Below are 24,288 nucleotides of genomic sequence, written 5' to 3'. Positions count from 1 at the left end.
CACTGGATGCTTACACAAACACCAATCACCTCATTTTGACAGCCACCCTATGAGATAGTTATCATTTTTACCACTCTTTTGGATTAAAGAAATAAAAACAAAAAACAAACCCTGAGGCTTAACCCAGGTCTGTGGTCAGAACATAGCAGATCCAGAATTTGAACCCAGGTCCCTCTGTAAAACAGTGTACCATCCATCTTGGTCTACGGCTTGGTTGTTTTTGCACATAATAGATCACCTCATTTACCAATCCAATGACAAATCCTTATTCATTGACTGCCCACAACACACTAGGAAGCATGCAAGACACTGGGGGCCAAATGTACTAAACAAACAAGGTTCCACCTGATATCCCATCCCCCAAAACATACACACACGCACAAGCTTTTGCTATCGAATTAATAAGACCTTACTAAATACTTGATGTATGCAAGACACAGTGCAATGGTGGTGGGTGCTGACGTATAAAACAGTTGTTTACACTGTAAAAGTACCGGACGGATAGGAAAAACCTTCCCCACAAAAAGGTCTCCTCCTCCTACCGGAAGTGGAAGTTGGTAACCAAGTCAAGTGAGAACTGGACAATGGGGCACCGGGGGCTTCACCATGAGGATGTAAATCCAGCAGGGGATACAAGGTGAATTTATACAGATTTAGGTAAACTAAAAAACTTCGAGTTCCAATTCCATAAAAGCCGGTACATTCATTACACCCAAGTCCAGTGGCTCCTGTTTCCACCCAAATCTTCACCATAGTAGCAGAGCAATGGGTCTCCAAAAATGAGGCAGTGCTGGTAGATGCATGATCCTAAATAAACCTAGAAGTAGCTTCCTCTGAGGCTTGGCATTTGGCTGCAAACTCAAGTGCTGAAATGTTCAACGGTATCACGGGAGCATTTGAAACTATGGCAGAAATTAAATTACTGAAAGAAATGTAGAGCTGTTGCTACAGTCTTTTGTACAATTTAATTTATAGTTTGCATAAATAACTATATTCATTTGTTTTCTCTCTCTTTTTTTTTTTACCTTGTCCTTCTGGAGTTTCACCAAAGGGATTCACTTCCACCTGAGTAGCATCAATTTTCAGGAAGAGATTATACAGCTTCTTAATTTGATCTGCAGCCTAAATGTGATCAAGTGAAATGAAGTTACATGAAAGCAGTAAAAGAACATTTATTTTGCTGGATTAATGAAACCTTAAAAATAGCAAGTTATGTCTTTATTTTCAGTTAAGTTTTCTGAAGGGAAAAACAGAAAAGCATAATTATTTTAATTTCCACTGCTATTCATTAGAAGGAATTGCTCAACTTTCCTCTAGACAGTAGAAAAGACCATTATCAGTAAAGCAAAATATTTTCAGTACAGCCTAAAAACGCTGTTAATCTTTTTGTAAATTATCATGTCCCTATTAGCTGAGCTACGCCACAATATGAGCTACAATCATTAATACAAACAAGCTCCATTTAAGTAAAAGGTAAACACGATTTTGAGAGTTTATAATGACTAGGTTTTCCTTATTATGCTAGAATAAAACAGTTATTATATTCATCAATCCAAACCTATAATCTGTGAAACAATTACTGAGTGTCTAATGGAAATTGTTGCAAGACAGGAAGATGAAAGTCCTAAACAGTACAGTTACTGAACAGCACAGTTCAAATTGAAAACAGTTTGTCCCAAAGGCATACACCACAAAGCAAGAATATCCAGTTTCCCTGATGTTACGCCCCAACTTCAGTATTCTCACTCTGCTTGAAATTCACTCACTCATTCATTCTTTTCAACCAACATTTATTAATTGCCTATGTCACAGCATGCTGACATTGTGTGAGCTGGGGCTAGGGCAGGACATCATGAGTGAGGCATGACACCACCCAGGACAGCTCACACCTACAGTGAACACAGCTTGTGATGCAACATAGCAAGACTGTGCGATCATGGCTGAATGGTGGGTATCAGTCTCATTCCAGCTCCATCTCCTTTCCCAGCCAAGGTTTTCCCTTTGCCACATTTTTGCTCATTGCTCCAGCCCTGCATTACTTGTCCTCAGATCCGTTTCCGGCTTTTCCCCATCTTTGCTCTGTATATCAGGGGAGCTGATGCTTGTAGGCTGAGTTTCCAAGGCTCCTGGGCCAGCTGGTTTCTACCTCGGTTCAGCCAATGGGAAGCAGCAGTGGGAGACAGGAGGAGGGAGGCAGGGAAAAGCCAGGGTATTTCTATCCTTTTCTTTCTGCCTTGGGCAGCATCTCCTCGTCTGGCTCTAGCTCCCACCACAGAGGCTCACCAGGGTTCTAGCTTCTGTATCCCAAGGTCCAACAAAACCACTGCCTCATTTTGTTCCTCAAGCATGCAGGCGGCAACAGTATCCTGCTGCTGTTTAGTTCTAGATTGTCTCTCTGTCCACTATGAAACTCCTCAGCTCTCGCAGCACCTATATAACCAACTCTCTAGAATAAAGTCCCACTGTGGTCAGTACTGAGAGTGGTTTCTTTGCTCCAGAATTGACTGAAGAACTTGTAGAGATGTAATTCATATCATCTTAATTTATTTTATGTATATTGGTAAACTTCCTTAAATCCTAATTCAAAACTCAGTGGACATAAACAAATATACATGATGAGTAAGACTGAATATCGTTTAATACAATTTTTCTTTTTCTGGTTAGATAATACATGTACATGACACAAAGTTCCCAAGGTACACATGGGTCTCCTCAGAACCTTCACTATCTAGACTCCCCAGCCATGCAGCTCCCCAGTTCCCCACCTGCAGCCACCTTACCAGTTGGTGGTTCATTGAGAGAGGGTCTGTACACATGCATGTCTGCATATTCTTCATTCACCTTTTTTAAAAAACCAGACTTGGTTCTACACCCTGTTTCTATACTTAATAGATTTTGAGAGACCCGTCATTGGCAACACAAATTGAGTGATAATATTCTTTTAAATGAATGCATAATATTTTATTGTATAGATGTATCATAATTCATTTAACCTGTCTATTAAATGATGGCTATTTAGTTTCCAACAGTTTGATATTACTTAACTTGCTGCCTTACCTATCTCTGTATATACATCATACATGTGATTAAATATTTGTAGGATACATTCCATGGAGTAGAGCAAAGAGAGGTGTGGGCATTTTAAATAACAGAAGATTCTGTTCAATTGTTCTTAGTAGAAGTTGTCCCTAACTTCCCCTCTCAGAAACCAGTATCATAGAGATTGTTTTGCTACTCACAACCATCAGCCATCTGGATTTTTCACAGGGTGTTCGGTGAAAATGGGTATCTCATATATAGCTTTAATTTGAATCACTCTTACAATGAATGAGTTTGAGCATTCGTCTATGAGCTTGAGACGTTTGTATCTCCTTTTTTATGAATTTTGCCCATTTTCCTGTTGAGATTTTGGTCTTTTTCTTATTAATTTATGAGTTTTTTTTTTTTTAAAGATTGGCACCTGAGCTAACAACTGTTACCAATCTTCCTTTTTTTTTTTCTGCTTTTTCTCCCCAAATCCCCCCAGTACATAGTCGTATATTTTCTAGTTGTGGGTCCTTCTAGTTGTGGCATGTGGGATGCCGCCTCAACACGGCCCAATGAGCGGTGCTATGTCCGTGCCCAGGATCCAAACCAGCAAAACCCTGGGCCACTGAAGCGGAGCGCACGAACTTAACCACTGGGTCACAGCCCCTACAGATGTTTTTACAAAAGGAATTTAGCTCTTTATCTCACATAAATTGCAAGCATTTTTCTCTTTTGACCATGTTTTTGTTACTTTTGCCCCATGGAAACTGGATAACAATAATGCCACTCTTTTGTGTTATAGCTTCTGGCTTTGTGTCAGATTTCAAAAAGGCTGGTCCTACTCTGAGAGCATTAAAAAAAAAATTCTCCCATTATTTTTTCAAGTACTCTTTAAGATTTCCTTTATTTAATGTTTACTCTTTCTTCTTCTATGCAAACAAAATTTATTTGAGTTAAAGTCCAATGCTGATAAATAACTCACTGTTGAATAAATTTTATATTTTCAGAGGTTTCCTAGGTCCTTCATATGAGCTTGCAATGCGAGCTGTATGTAGAAGGCACGCTGGCTATCCTGGACACCATGGCATCACCCTGCTTCTACAGCCTCTGCACAGAGTCAATGCTCAATAACTACTGGCTGAATTCATGATGAATTTAATAAGGAAAGATTACATAATAGAAATAACTTCCGGGTGCATACATAAGATCTTATCCCAGCCACATAAAAATTTCTTTTTTTTTGAATCATAGTAATTGTTAAGCAATTAACTGGTGCAGGCACTATGGAAAGCAGTTTGGAGTATCCTCAGAAAATTAAGGATAGATCTACCATATGATCCAGCTATTTCACTGCTGGGTATTGATCCAAAGAACTTGAAAACACAAAGGCATAAAGATACTTGCACCCCTATGTTCATTGTGGCATTATACACAATAGCCAAGACATGGAAGCAACCTAGGTGCCCATCAAGGGACGAATGGATAAAGAAGATGTGGTATTTATACACGATGGACTACTACTCAGCCATAAGAAATGACGAAATCCAGGCATTTGTGACAACATGGATGGACCTTGAGGGTATTATGCTGAGTGAAATAAGTCAGAGGGAGAAAGTCAAATACCATATGATCTCACTCATAAGTAGAAGATAAAAACGACAAAAAAAAAGAAAACACATAGCATTGGAGATTGGACTGGTGGTTACCATTGGGGAATGGGGGGAGGGCAAAAGGGGTGATTAGGGTCACATGTGAGTGGATGCACTATAATTAGTGTTCAGGTGGTGAACATGATGTAATGTATACAGAATTCGAAATATGATGTACCTCTGAAAAAAATAAAAATTAAAAAAAAAAAGTTAAAATGCCTAAAATAAAAAACCCCTGGGGCCATATGCAAGAAACCCTGATAAATTTACAAATATTTTCAAAAATGTTTTAACAGGTTAAACAATTCTGAAATACTTTTCTTCATTAGTTCCAGGAACTAATATCATCAACATTCATAATTGGTTCTTAAAGCCAGCCAGAGGTCCGCAGCACTCCCAGAAGTGTTAGTGAGCCCGTATTAACTTGGCCCATCAGATCTTTTCATCAGCTTAAATCCCAGAGGTACATGTTGACAATAAATGCTGCCTATGTTTTCAGAAATCAATAGTATAGACAACAATTCAGACACACTAGAGAAGCTTGTGAATTTTTAGCCATATTCAGTATCCCCGTGGCTTTAGTCTTTTCAACCAATTCTTGCTAAAATGGATTTTCATCAGGGACACCTACCTGACAGGTTTTACGCAAGGTGATACTTATTTTTGTTAAATCTAATATTAATACATCACATTTTAGAGATAACAGGCATGAGTCAGAGGAATGATCTTAATAAATTTGCAAAATAATCATTTTATATGTTGTTCATCCATGAGTGAATTACCTCCAAATGCCTAAACCATACCCTAGATGAAAATTAAGTAACTTTTCAGAGTCACATTGACTCTAAGGGACCCCTAAGATACCATTTCTTTATCAAAGCATCAGCAATTGATAATCTTCATGATCACTTAAATGTTTTCTCTTCTCAGGTGCCACCTCCACTGGCTTTCTGGAACATTTCACCAATCCCCATGGCTTGAGGAAGCATCATAAAGCAGAGATGCCCAAATCTACAACTCCAGTGCAGTTTTTCCTGAGCTCCTGTGCCATATATTCCACTTTCTACTGCACAAAGATAACCGGAGTCCCTAGATGAACAAATTCCAACACGCCTACACCTGAGCTCGCCCCCTCTCCCCACGCTGTCCTTCGCATCCCTCTTCCTCTCTTCACTGCCAGGAGGCTGCCTCCACTGCTCTGTGAATCCCTGAAGAACAATGGCTACCACTCATTGTCTCTCTGCCCCAGGATCCAGCAGAGTGAGCAGCACCCAGTCAGTGCTCACTCCAACACTGCTGAGCAAACGAAGAGTGAAAGCCTTTCAGTAGTCAGCAATGAAAGAATGACAAAAATAAATTTAAAAGTTTCTTTCCTTTCTCAATACATTAAATTAAAAATAGAATGACAATATTGCTACTAGTGATCCCTGAGGATCTGCACATTCATCTTTCTTCCACAGGTAACTCATTTAAAACCTAGAGTGTTTAGGGCTCTGGGAAAACATGATTCAGCCATTCAACAGCTATAAATAACTCAATTCTCTGTTATAATATGTGGTGGGGAGGAAACTGTCTTATGATGCATGTAATACTATGATTGCCTTCTCTAGAACTCTCTGTCATATGCACCTCCTGAGCTTTCAAACCATGTGGTCAGTAGATTTTTCCCAATCCAGTTTATTTTCCTGCTGCTCACAGCTACCTATTGCTGACTCCCTAGGAATCTCTTCAAAGTGGACATCCCAGCTGTGTTATTCCACTTATTCACGCATGTGACAGATGTTTCTTGGGTACCCGACATATCTGCCAAGCACTTTGCTGGCAACACAGCAGTGAGGAAGATGGACAAAGGCCCTGCTATGCTGCAGACGAGGATCCAACAAAGGTGACCACAAATGACTAAGAGGATACAGATGTGCAAAGGGATAGGGAGGATGTAAACGGGGTTACTGAGCATGTTCTGGAGCTAACTGTACAACAGTGTAGCTAGAACACAGTGACAATGTGGGAGAGTGGCTGTTGGTGACCACCACTGCTACACAAGAAGCCCTTTAATAAATGTCAAATGGATAGCTAATATAGTTAGTGGCCTCATTCTCAGGAGGGGTAACCAACCAGGGGTAACCAGCCCTTACTCAGGAAGCATCTGTGTCTTCCTTTCACAGACCACTACCCTGGCATCTCTATGCCAGTCTCAGAAAGGACAATGAGTTCCTCTAACTGTTCAAGAATCCTGCCTCTTTCTATTTCCTACTGAGGGTCAGTCCCAGATGACCCTGACCCCTCTAATCTCCTGAATCTTTAGATTTCTAAGGGAGCTTTTCCTTCTATCTTCAAATAAGTGCATCCTCTCTTAATTCAAACATATATATATTTTTAAAATTCTTATTCTGCTTTACTCTTCTATGACTTCCTTATTGTTAGCCTTAAACTTCCAGAGATAGAATCAGTCAAAAAAAAAAGTAAAGCCAGAAAGAAAGGAGTTCAAAATCTCCTGTTTTATTGGAGGAATGCTACCTAACTAAAGTAAAGGAAATACTCTGTACCATCCTGGAGCCTTAGGGGAACACACACACATGCACACACACAGGATGTACGATTATTAAGGTGGCTTCTCTTAGTAATGGAGGAAGAAAAAAACAGCCAGCAAGTTCTGATTTAGCTGTGGGACAAGGAAGCCTGCCTATACAGACATACAATCAAGCTCCATGGGCCGGACCAAGGACAGTGCAGCACTGTGATGCTCAAGACAGACACTCTCCCTTAATAGCTTGGAGGATAATTTTTCTATCTTTGAAGTCAAGGGATATAATTACTAATTTGGCATATTTTAAGCTGTTTTCAGTAAAATATCACCTTCATGTTATTAATTAATCTTCATCTCAAATGCTCACTAGCTATGAAAGAATAGCAATTAGGTAAGTAATGTGTATTATTAATAACAATAATAACTGACCTTTCCAGAATACTGAATAAGCACTTTCATACATTAGCGTACTCACTCCTCACAATAACCCTCTCAGTTAGGATTTCATCATCCCCATTTTACAGATGATGAAACTGATGTTCAGACGTGCTGAGTCACACGTGCTGGGTAACAGTACAGGATTCAAACTCAGGTCCGCCTGACTCTACAGCCTGTGCTCCTAATCACAGTGCTGCCTCTTATAATTCATGGGCTGGAGCTGCAATGCCACAGAAAAAAATAAGGAGACGAACATACATGACAAAATGTATTTGTCTATGTGTGACACACACTTTCACAAACATTGATATATATATATATACATAAACACATGTCATAAACATCCGCTTTTGGAACACCAGGAAAAAATTTTCCTTCATCATACACAGCTGGAGGAAAAAGATACAAAACAATAAATAATCCTGTTTCCTGTTAATCACAAACATTAGAGGCAATTAAGCAGGTTTCCAAATGATTTCTGAAACAGGTCAGACACAATGGTCTCCAATCACTCAGGTACCTGGTTTTTCAAAGGCCCAAGGAAGCCTAGATTTTCTGCCATCCGCTGAGCTTGGCTGTCCTTTATTCCTTCAATAATGTCAATTTGCTCCTAGTAAAAACAAATCAAATAAGCAAAATTCAGACAGTCAAATGTGAAGATTTACAACCTCAAAAGAAAATGCTTAGTATTTATTTGCAAATGAGTAATTAAAGCGCGGCACCTTTCCAGAGATCTCTGAGCATGGCATACCGCAGCTGCCTATAGGGTACGTTTTAATTAGCAGACCATCTATAAAACAGCCTTTCCAAAAACTATATAATTCTTCAGGGTGGCATGCTGACAAGACAATCAGATGCCAGGTTTCACTTTTAATTACTATACAGATGGCACTGACGAATATTTAGTCAGTTAATTTTTATGACATCTTTTGGAAGGTTTCCAAAGTAAGGTTTTCCTGCCTAATATTGCTGTTAAGTTTAGAGCTTGTCATACATAGGTTAAATATCACCTTATGATTTAAACACTCTATTGATATAATTATTAATAATACCTTATCTCTACAAAGTGCCATTCTCCCCAACTCCTGAGTGCTGTTCATACACATTATTTCATATATTCTCTTCACAAGTGGAATAGCTTGTTTTAAATCAAGTTAATTTTGCAAATGACTAGGTGTTATTGGTATGCCAGCATGTAAAGTCTCAATTTAACTTCCAAGGCAGTTAACTGAAATATGTAACATTAGTGAAAATATTTTAAAACTAATCAACAAAGCGCCAGTACCTTATCCAAACAAAGCGGTTCAAGAAATAAAATTCCCACTTTTTGAATCACTTTCTAAAAGAAATCATGAATATTTCTGCCAGAAATTTTTAATGTGACGTTTTTGACACTAAGAATCCAGAATCAAAAACTGGACTTAAAGTTCTAACAACCTTGGCTTTTTCTTCTTATAGCCGAGGAAGGTTGAGAAGCACTTTATCCACATCTCCTCATTTAATCCTCACAATTCTGCAGGGTGGATATTACCCCCTTTTCATTTCACTGATTCAAAAAATGAAGCTTAAAGGCATTGAGAAACTTGCTGGCGAGTTAAGATGACCTCTGACCTCTTTGACTAGAAACTAATCCTAATATCAATTAAAGGACAAGATTTAAAGGATTGAAGCAACCAGAGAGAAGGTGGACCTTAGAAGGATTCTATTTTACATCAATACTATAGAGAGACATCCAGGTAGTCTCTCATTCACATCTGGTCTCCTAGGAGAGCATTGCTGGATTAGACACACTGTTAAATGGGGCAGAGTTAACCAAGAGGAAATGGAAATATCACAATCCTGTCCCATTGCTTACTACTAGGGGCTGGTAGGATAGAAAGGAATGAGGAAGGAGGAAAAGGCAGGAAGGAGCAAAGAAGGAAGGGAGAGGAAGAGAAAAAGACCTCGAATAGTGAATACCTTGATTCTACCCAGCTTTCAACTGGATGCCCAGGAAGAGAAAAGACTGCACATCTTCTGCCTTAAATCCCCAAAACACATGTATTGCTACCAGTCTCAGACCCCACATTAAATCTTTAACAGCTTGTACAACAACAATCAGTGAACAAAGTACAGCCATGAATCTAAACATACCTTAAAAATAAGTTCTGGATTTGTAGCTGCCACCTCTTCAATGTCAACGCCCCCTTGGGGGCTGCCCACCAGTACGGGGCCATTGGAGGCCCGGTCCATCAGAATTGCCAAGTAGGTTTCTCTGGAAATATCCAAAGCTTCAGCAACCATCACCTACCACATTAGTGGGAAAGTCAAATTAATTCAGCATCAAACTGAGTTCTACTTGGAAATCTATAAAAACTTGCTACACAAATCAAATGGCTTCATTTTCAGGCTCTTTAAACCCAGGAGCTAGCTTCTAGAGATTTGAGAGTTCTGCTCTCATGGCGCACAATGCCCATTTTCACCTCCTTAATTGATCCTGTTAACTTGTTCAAGTGACAGGTATTTGGTTTGCCTCAAGGAACCTTCCTACTTTAATCTTTTTTTTTCTTCCTTGAGAAACCCTGACACTTAAGAAAAACTCCAGGGAAGCAGCTGTTATTTTAATTTGAGACATTAACAGTACATATATATTACTACACTGATTTTTTCTCAGATTGCACTGGTAGGAAACCAAGTTTGATTGCCAAAGAAGGATTCTTTTTACAGTATGTCTGATGCTTCATATGTTTGTATACTTCTGTCTCTTGGATCACTGTATCTTTATTTCAATTTATGCTTTCTTTTAAATTACAAACATAACATTTCCTTGTTCAAAAATAATGCAAACAATAGCAAAGGAAGATAAATGAGAGAGTGAAAGCAGCCCCCTGCTGCACAAACAAACCTCCTGGGCTCCAGGAGTCAGGATGCTCTTGAGCCCATATGGAACATTTGTGATAATCAGAAAAAGTCACCCTGTCCTCGGAGAGGATGCAGTCACACGCCAGGACCACAAATGGGCAAGAGACAAGTGGGATGGAAGGGTTTCATTCCCCACTCACTGACTCAGCCAGGTGTCCTTTTGCTCTGCACAGACTCAGAAAGAGCATGTGGCAGCCCTCCCACAAAAAACCACTGGTAATTACTTTTATCTTTTTTTCTATCCATCTGCAAGCATTACAGTCATGGAATCATCCTGCACACGGAAGCATATTATACATACTCAAAAGCCTTTCTTTCTTTCTTTCTTGTTTTTAATCTTAACACTACAACTTGGACATCTTTCCAAGGTCCTCTCTCTGCACTGTACTTATATGTCAAGATTTATTTAACCACATCCCTACTAACAGACATTTATATGGACTTCAATTTTTCTGAAATGCTACTTTGGTGATTATTTTTGCACATACATCTTTGCTCGCTGTTTTAGTTTCCCTGTAGATAAGGTACTTACAAGTAAAATGGCTAGGTTTTAGACTCTTCATATTTAAAATCTGATAAATACTATAAAATTGCCCTAGAGAGGCTGTATCAACTTATACTCCCAATAAAAATGGTAAAAGATGTCTTGTATAAATTGTAAAAGAAAAAAAGAACATTCATAAACACTCAGTACTAGAAGTGGAAATAACAAAAACACTTACACTGCTTTTCCTAAAAGTAGTTCAGTAATACGTTTCACAAAAAGTTACAGATGCAACAGCATTCGATTTTAGCTACCCAGATGCCACAAAAACCTAAGTTTTAAGTCACAGGAAATGATAAATATATGATGATCTAAAAAGCTATCATGTAATGAATATAGAACTCCTTTTCAAATCTTTATGCAGTTTATCACCAGTTAAAAATAAAATACCTTATAATACCATTGATTCTTTCATCATAAATGGTAGTTCATGATTAGTAAAGAAATATTTCTTGGCACACAGTGTTGGGATTATCACAGAAACATTCTGATTTCAAGTTCACTTTCTAATACAGAGCTAGACTCGTGTATAAGATTTAACGACTTTCAGTAGTTATTCTTAGAAGCAACACAACATTGTAACTTTTTCGGATAAGTGTCATTCAAGAGTCCTATTCTTAATCTTCTAAAATGTTGACAGATGTGCTCTGCATTCCATCAAATTTCTGTTTGTAAAGACCAGCTGCTGTCTCAAACAGCTCCTGCTTGGTAGAAACTCTTTAAGAAAACATCCCCAGGAAAATGATGGTTGTCAATAGATAATTCAAGAAATTTTATATAAAAACCAATTTTTTAACATTATTACATATGACCCAGGATGTCAGAATATTACAGGAACTATTACAGAGAGAATCTAAATGGACTCCATGAACACTCATGCCATGAAGAGCTCAGTTAGCTACATTTCACAAAAGCTTCATCTTGTGACTGACACAAACAATATCGTCAACACACCCTTTGGTGGAGTCCTCCAGCATGGAAAGCTTTTTAACTTACTTTACCCTATTTGACCACTGAACATATTTTTGTTTGTTTCTTTGCTTTCAATATTGTGCTACTCAAATTACGGGCTGTGGGTGAGTACCAGTGCACAAACTATTTGTAACAGGACTGTGATTAGATAAGAATAAAGGTAAACTCAGTTTTGGAACTTAACTCATTGCAGAGCAGTAACCATTACTGACAGTGAATCATGGAGCACATGAGGAGTAATACTGTTTCACATCCCCTATTACTATCCTAAGGAACATACTCAAACACACTGGCACAGATTGAGAAAAAAATATCCCATGTGTACAGATGTATTATATAGCTTCTCAAACAAATTTAGAAACTCAAAATTTCCATAATCTGGGGACTTCTTTTTTTTAATTGATTTATAACATTGCATAAATTTCAGGTGTACATCATTGTATTTTACCTTCCATATAGAATACATGTGTTCCCCACCAAAAGTCTAGCTTTTATCCATCACTGTACACACGCGCCCCTTTACTCTTTTCACCCTCCCTCCAACCCATTCCCCTCTGGTAACCATCAATCTATTCTCCTTATCTATGTGTTTGTTTCTTTACCTTTCACATTTGAGTGAAATCTTATGGTATTTGTCTTTCTCTATCTGACTTACTTCACTTAGCATAATACCCTCAAGGTCTATCCACGTTGTTGCAAATGGCAAGGTTTCATCTTTTTACGGCTGAGTAGTATTCCATTGTATACATATACCACATCTTCTCTATCCATTCATTCATCCATGGACATTTAGGTTGTTTCCAAGTCTTGGCTATTGTAAACAACGTTGCAATGAACATACGAGTGTATATATCTATTCAAATTAGTATTTTCCTGGACTTTGGATAAATACTCAGAAGTGGAATAGCTGGATCATATGGTAGTTCTATTTTTAATTTTTTGAGGAATCTCCATATTGTTTTCCATAGTGGCTACAGCAATTTACATTTCCACCAGCAGTGCACAAGGGTTTCCTTTTGTCCGTATCCTCTCCAACACTTGTTATTTCTTGTCTTTTTAATAACAGACATTTTGATGGGCATGAGGTGATATCTCACCGTAGTTTTAATTTGCATTTTCCTAATAATTAGTGATGTTGAACATCTTTTCAATCTGATTGAAAAATGGGTAGAGGATCTGAACAGACCTTTTTTTCCAGAGAAGATATACAGATGGCCAACAGGCACATGAAAAGATGGGGACTTCTGATTGATGTCTAAGATCCCATAAACAAAAAATGCCCGTTCCTTAAAGTTGAATATAATGTTGTTGTTACAGAGATGTGGTAACATACATTTTACAGAGCAAAAGGACAGAAACAATATTATGTCAATTATTTCTCGGTGGTGAGAATACAAGCAACTTCTACTTTCTAATTTTTATATTTCTGTACTATTGGAATTTTTTACATACGTTAATCACTTTTGCAATCAGAAAAAAAACTACTTAAAAATAAATCACTCTAGTAGTTTCTTGGCAATGACTCAATTTACAAAAATGCACTTATCTCCCGTATTCCAGGAACCTATCTACAGACTAATTTTACGGATTATCTATATAGTGTGAATCTTCGTTGTGTATTTTTACATGCTTTTAAAAAGTATCACAAACTTTAATCTAAAAATCTATGTGTCCATATAAGACAATGAATTACTATAAAGAAAAATAGTAATCATGTGCTCTGTGGACAAATTTGAAGAAGTAACACAGGTAAAGGTTCACAACCAGATTTAAAAAGGAAATGAAAATACTGTGTGGGAAGAAGAAAAACAAATCAAAAAAATGCTTTTGAATTTTAAACAGTTTTTGCATCTACCTGAGAGGCAGCGGGAAAGGGAAATAACCATAACCTGTTTTCTTTGTTTGCTTCCGTAACATTTGGAAAGGCCCTGTGCTCTCAGAGTGAAGGAGCTGATGAGCTGCCAGTATCCCCATCTCCCGCCAGCTCCATGCCCTTTTCTGGGTCAGAATAGACCCTCCTACAGTACACTAAGAACCAGCTGGTGATTTTTTTTTCCTATTATATCAAGAATTTTCCACGCAACTCTCTCTGAAAAGTAAAACTAGAATGCACTGCCTCAGTTTCCCCAAACGTGGCACACTGGTGGAGATCATCAACTGTGATGCTGTGTCAACAGAGCAGACCGTTGTCTCCCCAAAATGTTGGGCCCTAATTCATTGTTACGACAGGGACTGCTAACCAACTGTGCCTCCCAGGGCTGGGGTGTGTGACCTGTGGAGATGCACAGGGCCCCATGCTCAGAAGGGTCCCACTCTTGGTCTCTTGGTTTAATGTTCTGCTGTACCTGACTTGAAACTTGAACGAGGGTCCCCACATTTAATTTTGCACGGGGTCCTGCAAATCAAGTAGCCAGTTTTGGCGTCTCCATACATGGGGAGGGTATAGCAAAGGTGAACAGATGGATAGGAGGAAGAGTTAGTTCTGGCTTCAGCCCTGCCACTCACAATGTCATGACGGAAGCAGGCCACTTTGCTCTGGGCTTTATTTTCTGTGTGTGCACACACGTGCGCAAACGCACACAGCTGTGCACGCACCCTATGTACACCTGGATGCCCCAACAGACCTCACAATTACACTTACAAATTTACAATATTCACAGCAACAACAGTGGCTCAAGATGGTAGTAATCTCAAAGTAAGGTGTAGGAACACTTAGAAAAACAACCATGACAGGTAATTGCGATACACAGGGTGAGGCTGCAGGGGAGCAGGAATGTCCCTCACTGAGTACAGGAGCTATCATACGAAGAGCTTTCCAGTTTCAAACAGACTGTTGTCTGTTCTCTGAAAGGGCAGGCTACTGCTCTGGTCATTCACCCACCCGCTTTTGCTAAATGCTGATAATAATAACAAACACTGTAACTATTATAGAACCCTCTTTATTTCTCCTCAAAGTCATACCACATTCTAAACAGATTAAATGAGGTTTAAAGAATAAAATGGCACATCACCAAAGTGCACTGCTTCATTAGATTCTATCAAAACAGAAGTATGATTTTTTTCTTTTTTTTTAACACATGCATGGAAAATGACCAAAAGCATTCACATTACCTTGTTAACTTTCACACCTTCTTTTGGAGTTTGTTTTGTTGCTAGATTATACCCAATCATCTGTTTAGCCAGCTGTCCCACAACTTTAGGACTAAGAGAAAAAAAGGAGAGAGAGAAAAAGAAAGGAAAATCAACGTCCACGTTGAAAACCATTTTAAAGCAGAGTCTATATTATATCCTCATGTCTATACTGCACAGGGTCCACCTCTACCCTCAAGGAATTCACGGGGCTTTCTGCTCATCATACTATGTGCCTATGTACCAGAGGCACACTGAGAGCAAAACAGATATGAAGGAATGAGAACAACAGAGGGAGGAAGGAAGGGGAGGAAGAAAAGAAAAGCTGCTTGCTGACCTCTGCCTTCCTCCATCCCCAAATAAGTTACAGTCATAGTAAAGAGACAGTGCCAAAATAGGTAACAGATTTAGATAAGAGTTGAATGACAAAGACTAGATAGTGGGCAGTTTGGGAAGTACTGACCCATGAGAGGGAAAGGGAGGGGGTAAGGATCAAAGCAAATAATGAAAAGGTATGGGAAGGAGAGGAGAGGAAAGGGTTCGGGCCTGGGAGATACTGGAGATAAAGCTGAACAGATAGGCTCTGATAAAGGAAGGCTTGGACCATCACACAGGAGGGACAACTCACGCCACTAGTGATGGGGAGCCACTGCAGGTTCTTGAATAGGGCAGTGACATTATGGAAGCAGCATTTAATTTGTAAGTGGTGTCCTTTCCAAGATTTATGGTAAACCATTGATTCTCTAGGAGAGGAGGAGTGTCAAGTTTTCACCAGTCAGTGAAGAAAAATCCTTTTATGGAAGCAGAAGGAAAACGGGCCTTGCCAGACCCCTCTACCTGTAATTTGTTTCCTCTACTTGCTACCTCTTGCTCCTCACCCCACCCCAACCCTCTTTTTCAGTGCTCCTTTCAATCACCAGCAAGATCTTCCATACGTGCTTGGCCCAAAGACAAGGGAATTAAAACCTCCAGACTTACTCTTTTGTTAGATGAACACCTCCTTTCAAACCACTACTGAAGACACCTTTTCCTCTTCCTCCAGCTAAGATCTGTGCTTTTAAAACAATTTCTTTTGCATCTGAAAAAGAAAATCCAGTGTTGGTAGCTGATTTAAAATCCTTTCTTTTTTAAACAACAAGGAAAGTGGTAACGACATACAACTTTCAAAGGTGGTAAAAGCTCTCTCAGACCAACTTTGAAAACGAAGGCAATAAAGAACTTCAAAAAACATCAATGTGCCTAAACACAAAGTCTGTTTATGGAGGATGTTCAAATATTTCCTACCAGTTTAATCTAATACTCGACCATCCCAAGGGAAAGCAAGGCATGTGTTCCCTTGCTCTTTGGAGTGTCAGAAGATGCTAAATAAATCCAAGCCAGAGGTACTAATTTTACTGTTAATGACACTCCCGTGTGGCAGAAGCACCAATCTGCCAGTCAGAGAAGCTAACTACCTGTCAGCCATCTGAGATGTCAAACGGAAGACTGGGTTACACGGGGGAAAGGTTTAAAGACAAGATGCAAATAGAGTATTTAATTTAATAACCGTATTCTTGGAAACCAACTGTTTTCTGAGTTGTTCTTCTCTATTTTGATAGGGTTGGATAAGGGGGGAGGAAATTGATTAAAACTAAAAGCAAGGGATATTTTTTAGATGTTGGCAGGGAAACAAAACATCGTAGGAGAAAGTGGTTGTGGAATCTTCATTTCTCAACACACTCAAGGAAAGAGTGAACTGTCTGTTCATGACCTTTGAGACTAGAGTCATAAACTCAAATATGCTTATGGGCCTGGCAGGAAAGCTGGGTGTAGGAAGCAGCCCAGTGATAGAGATGGGGCCTACTGCAAACAGGAATGCTCTGCTCCCCAACTACCAGAAAAACAAAAAAGAAACAAAGAAAAAAGGCAGCCTTCAAGTCAAATATGTTTAATAAACCAAATAGGACTCATCTTCAGGCCAAGCTGGCATTGTCTGTTTGGGATTCATTTTTGTCTAAAATCAGAAAACTAAGTCAGGCAACCTTCTAGAAGGTTCTAATTGTTTTCTGGTTCAGCATACCAGGTTTAGAATTTGCATACCCAGGTTTCAATCCAGCCTTCATCCCTTACCCAGCCGTGTGACACTGGGCAACTTACTTAATGTCTCTGAGACTCGGTTTACTCAATTGTGAAACAATGATGAGGATTGCTTTAAGAATTAAATGAGATAATATATGCAAACACTTTATCCCAAGAGCCTGAAAACTCACATCATTAATGAAAGACTATTGCCACAATCAATTAGTCCATGTATTACCTCTGTATATTGTAAAGAATGAAGAGGATTATTTCCACTGGAGCAGAGATGGTAAAAAAAAAAATTGTTGGTATCTGCCACCATTCACGTAAAGTGAGAGCCTCATAAGAGTTGGCTGTTTCAGCTATTAACTGTCGTTGTTATTACTCATAGACAGGCAGGCAAAGGTTCAAATACAAGGAGCCACAGAGGATTTTATCATGAAGGCAAAGGGGAGCTACAGAAGGATTTGACACCATGAAGGCATTGAATAAGATAGTCACTCCAGCCGATCCATTGTCTTTATTAGTTGGTCTTCCTTTCTCCCATATTTGCTTACACTCAGAAAATCAGGGTTCACCTCTTCTCAGAAGCAAACTATAGGTCTTTCTTCACTGCCTTATGTACCTTATGACAATTGTTTCTGCCCTGGATATGAACCATTATAACGTCACTCAAATCATGTCTTATATAAACTGGTTCCCATCAAACTGAGTAGAAGGCAAGCTATGATGACTGCTCATTATCAAAAAGTCACCAGGAAAGGAACCCAGTAAAATGGATTTATTGGATATTTAGGCTACTGCAGGTAAGAACAGGAGTAAACAGGACTTTGAAGTTAAACAGACCTGAGTTAAAATCTCCCACTCCGCCTAGCACTTTCTTTGTGGAGAAGAGGAGATTGAGATTCAGAAAGATAAAAGTAGCATGCCCATCTGTAAAATGGTCATAATAAAGTAATCTAGTATTAGGATCAGGTAAAGAATAAATGATATATAGTAGGTCAAGCACTTATCTCAATGCCCGGTGCATTAAAAAAAAAAAAAGAGTCAAAATATGATAGCTATCATCATTATAGTTATTTCCAGCAATTAACTAAAAAAGTGGTATATAGGAAGGCATTTCCAATTTCTCTTTTCAAGACATCAAGTGGAAAAAACACTTTTTTGTTGCCTATTCAAGTTTTTAATCATGATTTCTTTCAGATCTTGAAAAGGATAACCAGCATTCGATTGCCATTACCATTTTTCAAATCCTTGTCATCCAGGAGAAAGATGCTTTCCTCTCCAAGCCTGCCAAGAGCAAAACTTGAAGGCCGGACAGCATATCTAATTGGGCATTGTTAATTGGCATTACACAGGCTTGATTAGATAAGCTTTAGGCACTAAACGTCAAGACACAGAAACAGCTGTGACCTCCATGAAGTGTTGTCAAACGTACGTATTACCATTTGACCACATGTCAAACTCCATGCCACCCAGCTTGTAGACCAAGCAACCACTTCGGAGACTGTACAGCCACATATCGGGGTAAATAGAAAAAGACTATATCCAATCTAGGTACATCTTCTGCAATTTATACCCTAGGCCAAAAACAACTTCATCACTATAAACATCTCTTCTGGCTAGATTTCAAGTGCTAAATCAGTAGAGAAGGTCAGTAGCCAAAAGTAAAGGAAGTTTTCTCATCTTGAAGGAAACTCACAAATAGAATTGAATTCATGTGGTTATTTACCCAAAGTACTGAAAATTAGGTAAAGTGACCAAATCCTACTGAACAGTAACTAGTCTCTTCATTCAGCATTTACCAAGTTGATCTACACTTAATGTCACTGTTTCCATTTTATTTAAAGATCTCATTTCTCCAAAAACTCACACAAATCTCTAGATTTCTTTTTTACATTACCTCCCCATTCCCAAACATAATTACTAAGGAATATCCCATACACAAATTCAATTTTTGTCTGCATACATAAGATGATTTAATCATACTTTAAGATAACAAGCTAAAAAGAGATGGAGGGGGAAAAAAACACTGACTCTAAAAGGTCTTGTGTGGAAATAGATGGCACCTATACATTGATAGCCATATTACTGGGTTCTGAGGTGGTAAAATCCAGGTCTATATAACTCCAAATTCCTTGCTCTTAACTGCTACTCTTATATGCAGTAGCCTAAACATGCAACACATTCACTCTCTTTTGTTCCTTTTCATGTGAGTTTCTGATAACAAGCAGGGCTCACAGCTAGGTTTCTACTCAGTCTGATGAGAACCAGTTTACTATAATTTGTAAATATTTAGGAGAAAAAGCACTGTAAGAGACATATTTGATAAACTTATGGCTATGTAAGACTGTCAAATACCATACCAGTTAAGAGAACGATATTTATAGTCACTTAGAAAGCCTAAAAAAACCTCACTCCATGGTCTCGTTTCACTCTATTAGCTGCATTAAAATAATGTTGTCTCTTTTCCTCTCTTTTTTTTACCATAACAAGTGTCATTCTAATTGCAGTAATACTGTTTTATACCAACTTTATACCAGTTTTATACCAATTCTTATAGTCCCCCAATAGTCCCATGCTGGATAATAAACATTCTTGGAAGCATTATTAAATTTAAAAGAAAAAAAATTAAATTCATTAAGGAAAGCATAACCTAAATAGGGTAAATAAGAAACGTCTTTAATTAGGCAAGCTTTATAAAACTGGTTCACTTTGCTTTTTAGAGATGACATTCTGAAAACACATTTATGCAAAATAATGTCCACAAGATGTAGTTCAGAACCATAATGCAAATGGGCCATGGTAAATGTCTGAAAATGTTAATCAAGAATATTGGTAAGTTATTTTCAACCATCCTTTTTAAACAGTTTAGTAAGGAAGCAAATATTTGCATTACTGAACTGGATTTTACTCAGCATTGCTCTCTTCCAAAATCTAATACTTTCCTAAGTACCAAACGTGGCACTCTACACAGCAACACTGCAGCGAGCTGACCACTCTGAGGACCCTCAGCTGGGAGTCAAAAATATGGGACTGGTTGGGGGGACTAGGATTTCTGTGGTTTACTATCTGGAGCAAAATTGGAACAGCCACTTTTCAGCACAGCTGTTAGGTGTAATTTCTAGTATGACAATCACCTTTCATGAGGATTGATAGAATCCTGAATTGAGAAAGTTACAATGTATTTCAGATTCATCTACTATAGGAAGGCAAGGAGAAGGCAGTAAGTGAGGCAAGAGAAGAGCAGAAGGGTATTATGGAAAGATAAACCTTTATGAAGAACACACAGTTATAAGGTGATAAGTTAGAGGCCTAAGTGCCAATTTCCAAAAGGAAATGAGCTAACTTCTGTGTTTTCACTATGACACCACAACCTGAACATAAAATTGGAGAATTACTCATCTTCAGTCATTAATGTAATATCTCCTATAGATTGACTCCTATTTGCTCAAGTTGTAACTAGGTTGCTAGGAATAAGATAATACTGTGGTGACTCTTTCAATATGCCCAATGACATCTCTGAGACGGAAACAATTATTTCAACTTTCAACATATCTGAGATGGGCTCACCAAAGTTGGGACAGAGAATTCCAAACATACAAGACATTAGAATATGCCACTTCCCCATTGGTCACAACCCTAGACTGAATTAGGACTAGAGACACCTGGCTCTCCACCAGACTGTTAGCCATCAAAGATGCAAACTGCACATACCTAAAACAGTGATTTATAAACATAAGTAAAAGATGGAAACAAGATCATCTCTAGAACAGGGGTTTTGTGATACAAATAGAAAACTGTCCAAGAAGACATTATTTCACATTAAGAAATCCTTTAGTGATAAAGCTTTTATGTAAGTTTTATATCTTAAATATCCTATTGAACATGGTAGCCAATTAATTCCACATTATCTAAAATAATTCCTTCATTTGGATACTGTGGGAGCATGATAATGCCACTTTGAACAGCTTATTGATTATAATGAAGACAATAATATTATCTTAACACAGAACATGTTCTTGTTTTCAAGGGAGTAATTTTAATTTTAGTTCCTATAAAAATTCCTAATAAATCATTTTTTCATATTGCCATACTTTTAAAAACATTATATATTTATTACTAGATTACAGGCCTCATTAAAATCTATAATGATAAATTAGCCCACTCTTCTGATCTTGTCACTGATGTTATTAATTGCTTTCACAACCATTAATACACACTCCGTGGTGATAAAATTTTTAAAGCTAGATAAAAATTACCTCCAGAGAAGCTTGATTCAGTTGTCATAACTTACTCTTTCTGTAGTTTAATACAATAAACCAATCCTAGAGTTTGCCTATTAGATTAAAAGACATACTTCTATAAGAAAGCTTAAGGATAGAACCTCCTAAAATTGATGGCAAAAATATCCACGTGACCTTATTCAAGCACCTGTAGCTAATCAAAGAATTTCTAATACTATAAGATTGCAACCACAGGACATTAAACAAATCTTCTGCAAATTAAACCACTTTAAAAATGACAATTTTTCAGGAAAAAAGTTTCTTCCAAAGAAGAAATTTCCAGAAGAAAATTTTACTGTGGTCTTACAGATTACATGATGGATTAATGATATACATTGATAATAAAAATACCTGTGTGACATTTGTAACCTCAACAGATCCTAGAAACGGTTATGGAAGATGAAAAGCATTCACGAAGACCAACAGTATTTCTACAGTATTTTGTGGTACATTTGAAGGGAAATAAGGATAAAGGAGGACTAGCTATAAAAAAATCATTTTTTCTCTGATTTTCAAGGCAAATATGTGTTCATCCAGGGTTCAGTTAGGGAAGCAGAACTACTATGAGTTACGGATAAGGGATTTATTACAGGAATTAAAGATGACACAGTTCCGTGAGATGCTGAGAAAGGGTAGGTCTGAAGGTGGGGGCTGGAGGATCACAGGAGTCACCAACCTGCCAACCACAGAAACCAGCACATCCAGGAGCTGTGGAGAAGGGTATGGGACTTGTTGCCATCATCTCATGATGGGTCTGGGTCTGTGCTGATCAGCAAGGTCAGCAGTAGGGAAAATAGCCGGATACGGAGCAGAGAGGAACATGGGCCATCTTGCCAGCATGTCTACATCTGTCCATCATCCCATCAGATGGTAAGGGCTACCCTCCAAATTCTGTGCAAATTCCAAATCTGGTCAACTCTAACCTGAAATTATATAGGGAAAGAGATTCTGGGAAATGTAATTCCACCTTAACCAAGTCGACACAGTATAAATTACTACAGATGATGATAAAGACATCTGAAGGCAGAGCCCATTACTGTTGCAGGTTCAGAATTAACAGCTCTGAAATTTTTCTAAGTGGCTTCAGAACCTATCCTGGGCCAGGGCATATCAGTCCTTTAGTAGCAGACAGCGGAAGCTACTTGATAATAGAGACATAAAAGGGGATCTCCTGTTAACCTTAACCAGTGATGATAAAGAGGGGGGAAAAGGTGGCAATGCCCAGAACTAATATGGGAAAATAAACTCATGAAGGTTATTTTCAGAGTTAATTGAAAGGACTATGAAATTTAAAATGTATGTAATATACACACTGCCTGGTTGCACCCATATTTAAAGATGTTTCTTTCACTTTCACAGCAATATCATTAGTATTCTAAGATCTCCCACCATCTTGACTAGAACTCTTGCCTTTTCCCTGTTTTCTTTTCTTTAAGTCAATTCCTCTACCTGGCTGTCCATCTGGTGAGAGATGTTCTCATATGCTACTGTCTGGAGACAGCTCCACTGCCTTTCACTGGCCTCATTCTGCTGCCCACGGTCTGTTGACCACACCACCACCAGCTTCCTCTAGGCCTCTCCCTCTCGGCAACCAACGAAGATCCCTCAGCTTCTCACAAGAGGGTCCTTTCAAGGGCTTCTCAAGCAGAGTGCCTGAGCCCCCAGAGATACAGAGAGGGTGCCTCTATTTTGCTCAACAGCACAGTCTCTACCCCTGAGGACACACACTCTCCAGGGGAGACTCAAGCTCAATCAGGCACCACCTCACCCCAAACCTGAGATCTTTGTGCCCCTAGAGCTGCAGCCTCTGCTGCCCAGACATCTCCTGTCCTCACTCACAGAGAGCATCTTGCAGGAACCCCTTGACTCTCTAACCAGCTCTACTCTTTACAGATCCTTTCTCCAGACAGGTCTGTACATGCCTGATTTCCCAGTTACAGAGTGCATTCAAAATCCTTCTCACCAATTCCTGAGCCCAGTGCAAAGCAAGGAATAGGACTAGGCATCTCTTCCACGCTCCTGAAAAATTCATGATGGGTAAGAAGCACTTGGAATGTTCTAAGACAATTAGGAGTCCATCTGCCCACTGCTCACAGAAAACCCTTTGGTAGAGAAACCCCTCTTCTATGAAAATCAACTACAGAAAGAAGGATTTTCACTGCAGTGTAATTATAATGATGAAACACTAAAAAACACCAAAATGCCCATGAGCATTTGGACATTTGGGATTGGAAAAATAAATTTTATATATCCACATAATGAAGTAACACAATAATATATATCCACTAACCATGATGTATATCGTCATGTATGAACATGGGAAAATGCCCCCCACATACACTATAAGCTTTAAATGGCCCTTAATGATTATTACTTAAAAAAAATAAATACTCACATTTGTGAATCATTATATAGTCATAATGAAATCTAAATGGACAACAACCGAATTATTAACAGGTTATCTTAAGCGGGTAGGGAGTGGTATTACGGGTGGAGCATTACATCTTTTCAGTACCAATTTAAATTTTTTTTTTGCAATTCTCATGTGCTTTCATAAAAATAACAGTTTAAAATGTGAGATAAATGTAGGCAGTTATCCATTGTGGTTTGTCCTGAATATTTAAATGTTCCCTTCCAATCAGCCTTTACAGTTTTATGATATGGGGTCAGGGAGGCCTGTATTTGAGGGGCATCTCTTCAAGAAACATGGCTCAAGATCTTACAACACGACCGCCTAAAGTGTGATACAAGAAAATC

General features: G+C 38.5%; 1 protein-coding gene across 1 annotated transcript in view; it reads right to left on the bottom strand.

The window, feature by feature from the left end:
- SUCLG2 (succinate-CoA ligase GDP-forming subunit beta) overlaps nt 1-24,288 on the bottom strand; it is a 258,302-nt gene that overhangs the window by 110,683 nt on the left and 123,331 nt on the right. The window contains exons 3-7 of the mRNA XM_044754403.2: nt 16,166-16,265; nt 15,170-15,260; nt 9,775-9,927; nt 8,162-8,251; nt 1,026-1,122 (exon numbers count right to left, since the gene is read on the bottom strand). Of these exons, the coding sequence (XP_044610338.1) occupies nt 1,026-1,122; nt 8,162-8,251; nt 9,775-9,927; nt 15,170-15,260; nt 16,166-16,265 (531 nt within the window). The remainder of the gene's footprint in view (nt 1-1,025; nt 1,123-8,161; nt 8,252-9,774; nt 9,928-15,169; nt 15,261-16,165; nt 16,266-24,288) is intronic.

The sequence above is a fragment of the Equus asinus genome, chromosome 21, assembly GCF_041296235.1.
Source record: "Equus asinus isolate D_3611 breed Donkey chromosome 21, EquAss-T2T_v2, whole genome shotgun sequence".
Lineage (NCBI taxonomy): Eukaryota > Metazoa > Chordata > Mammalia > Perissodactyla > Equidae > Equus > Equus asinus.
The sequence above is the reverse complement of the archived record's forward strand: the minus strand, read 5'-3'. Positions and strand labels throughout refer to the sequence as shown.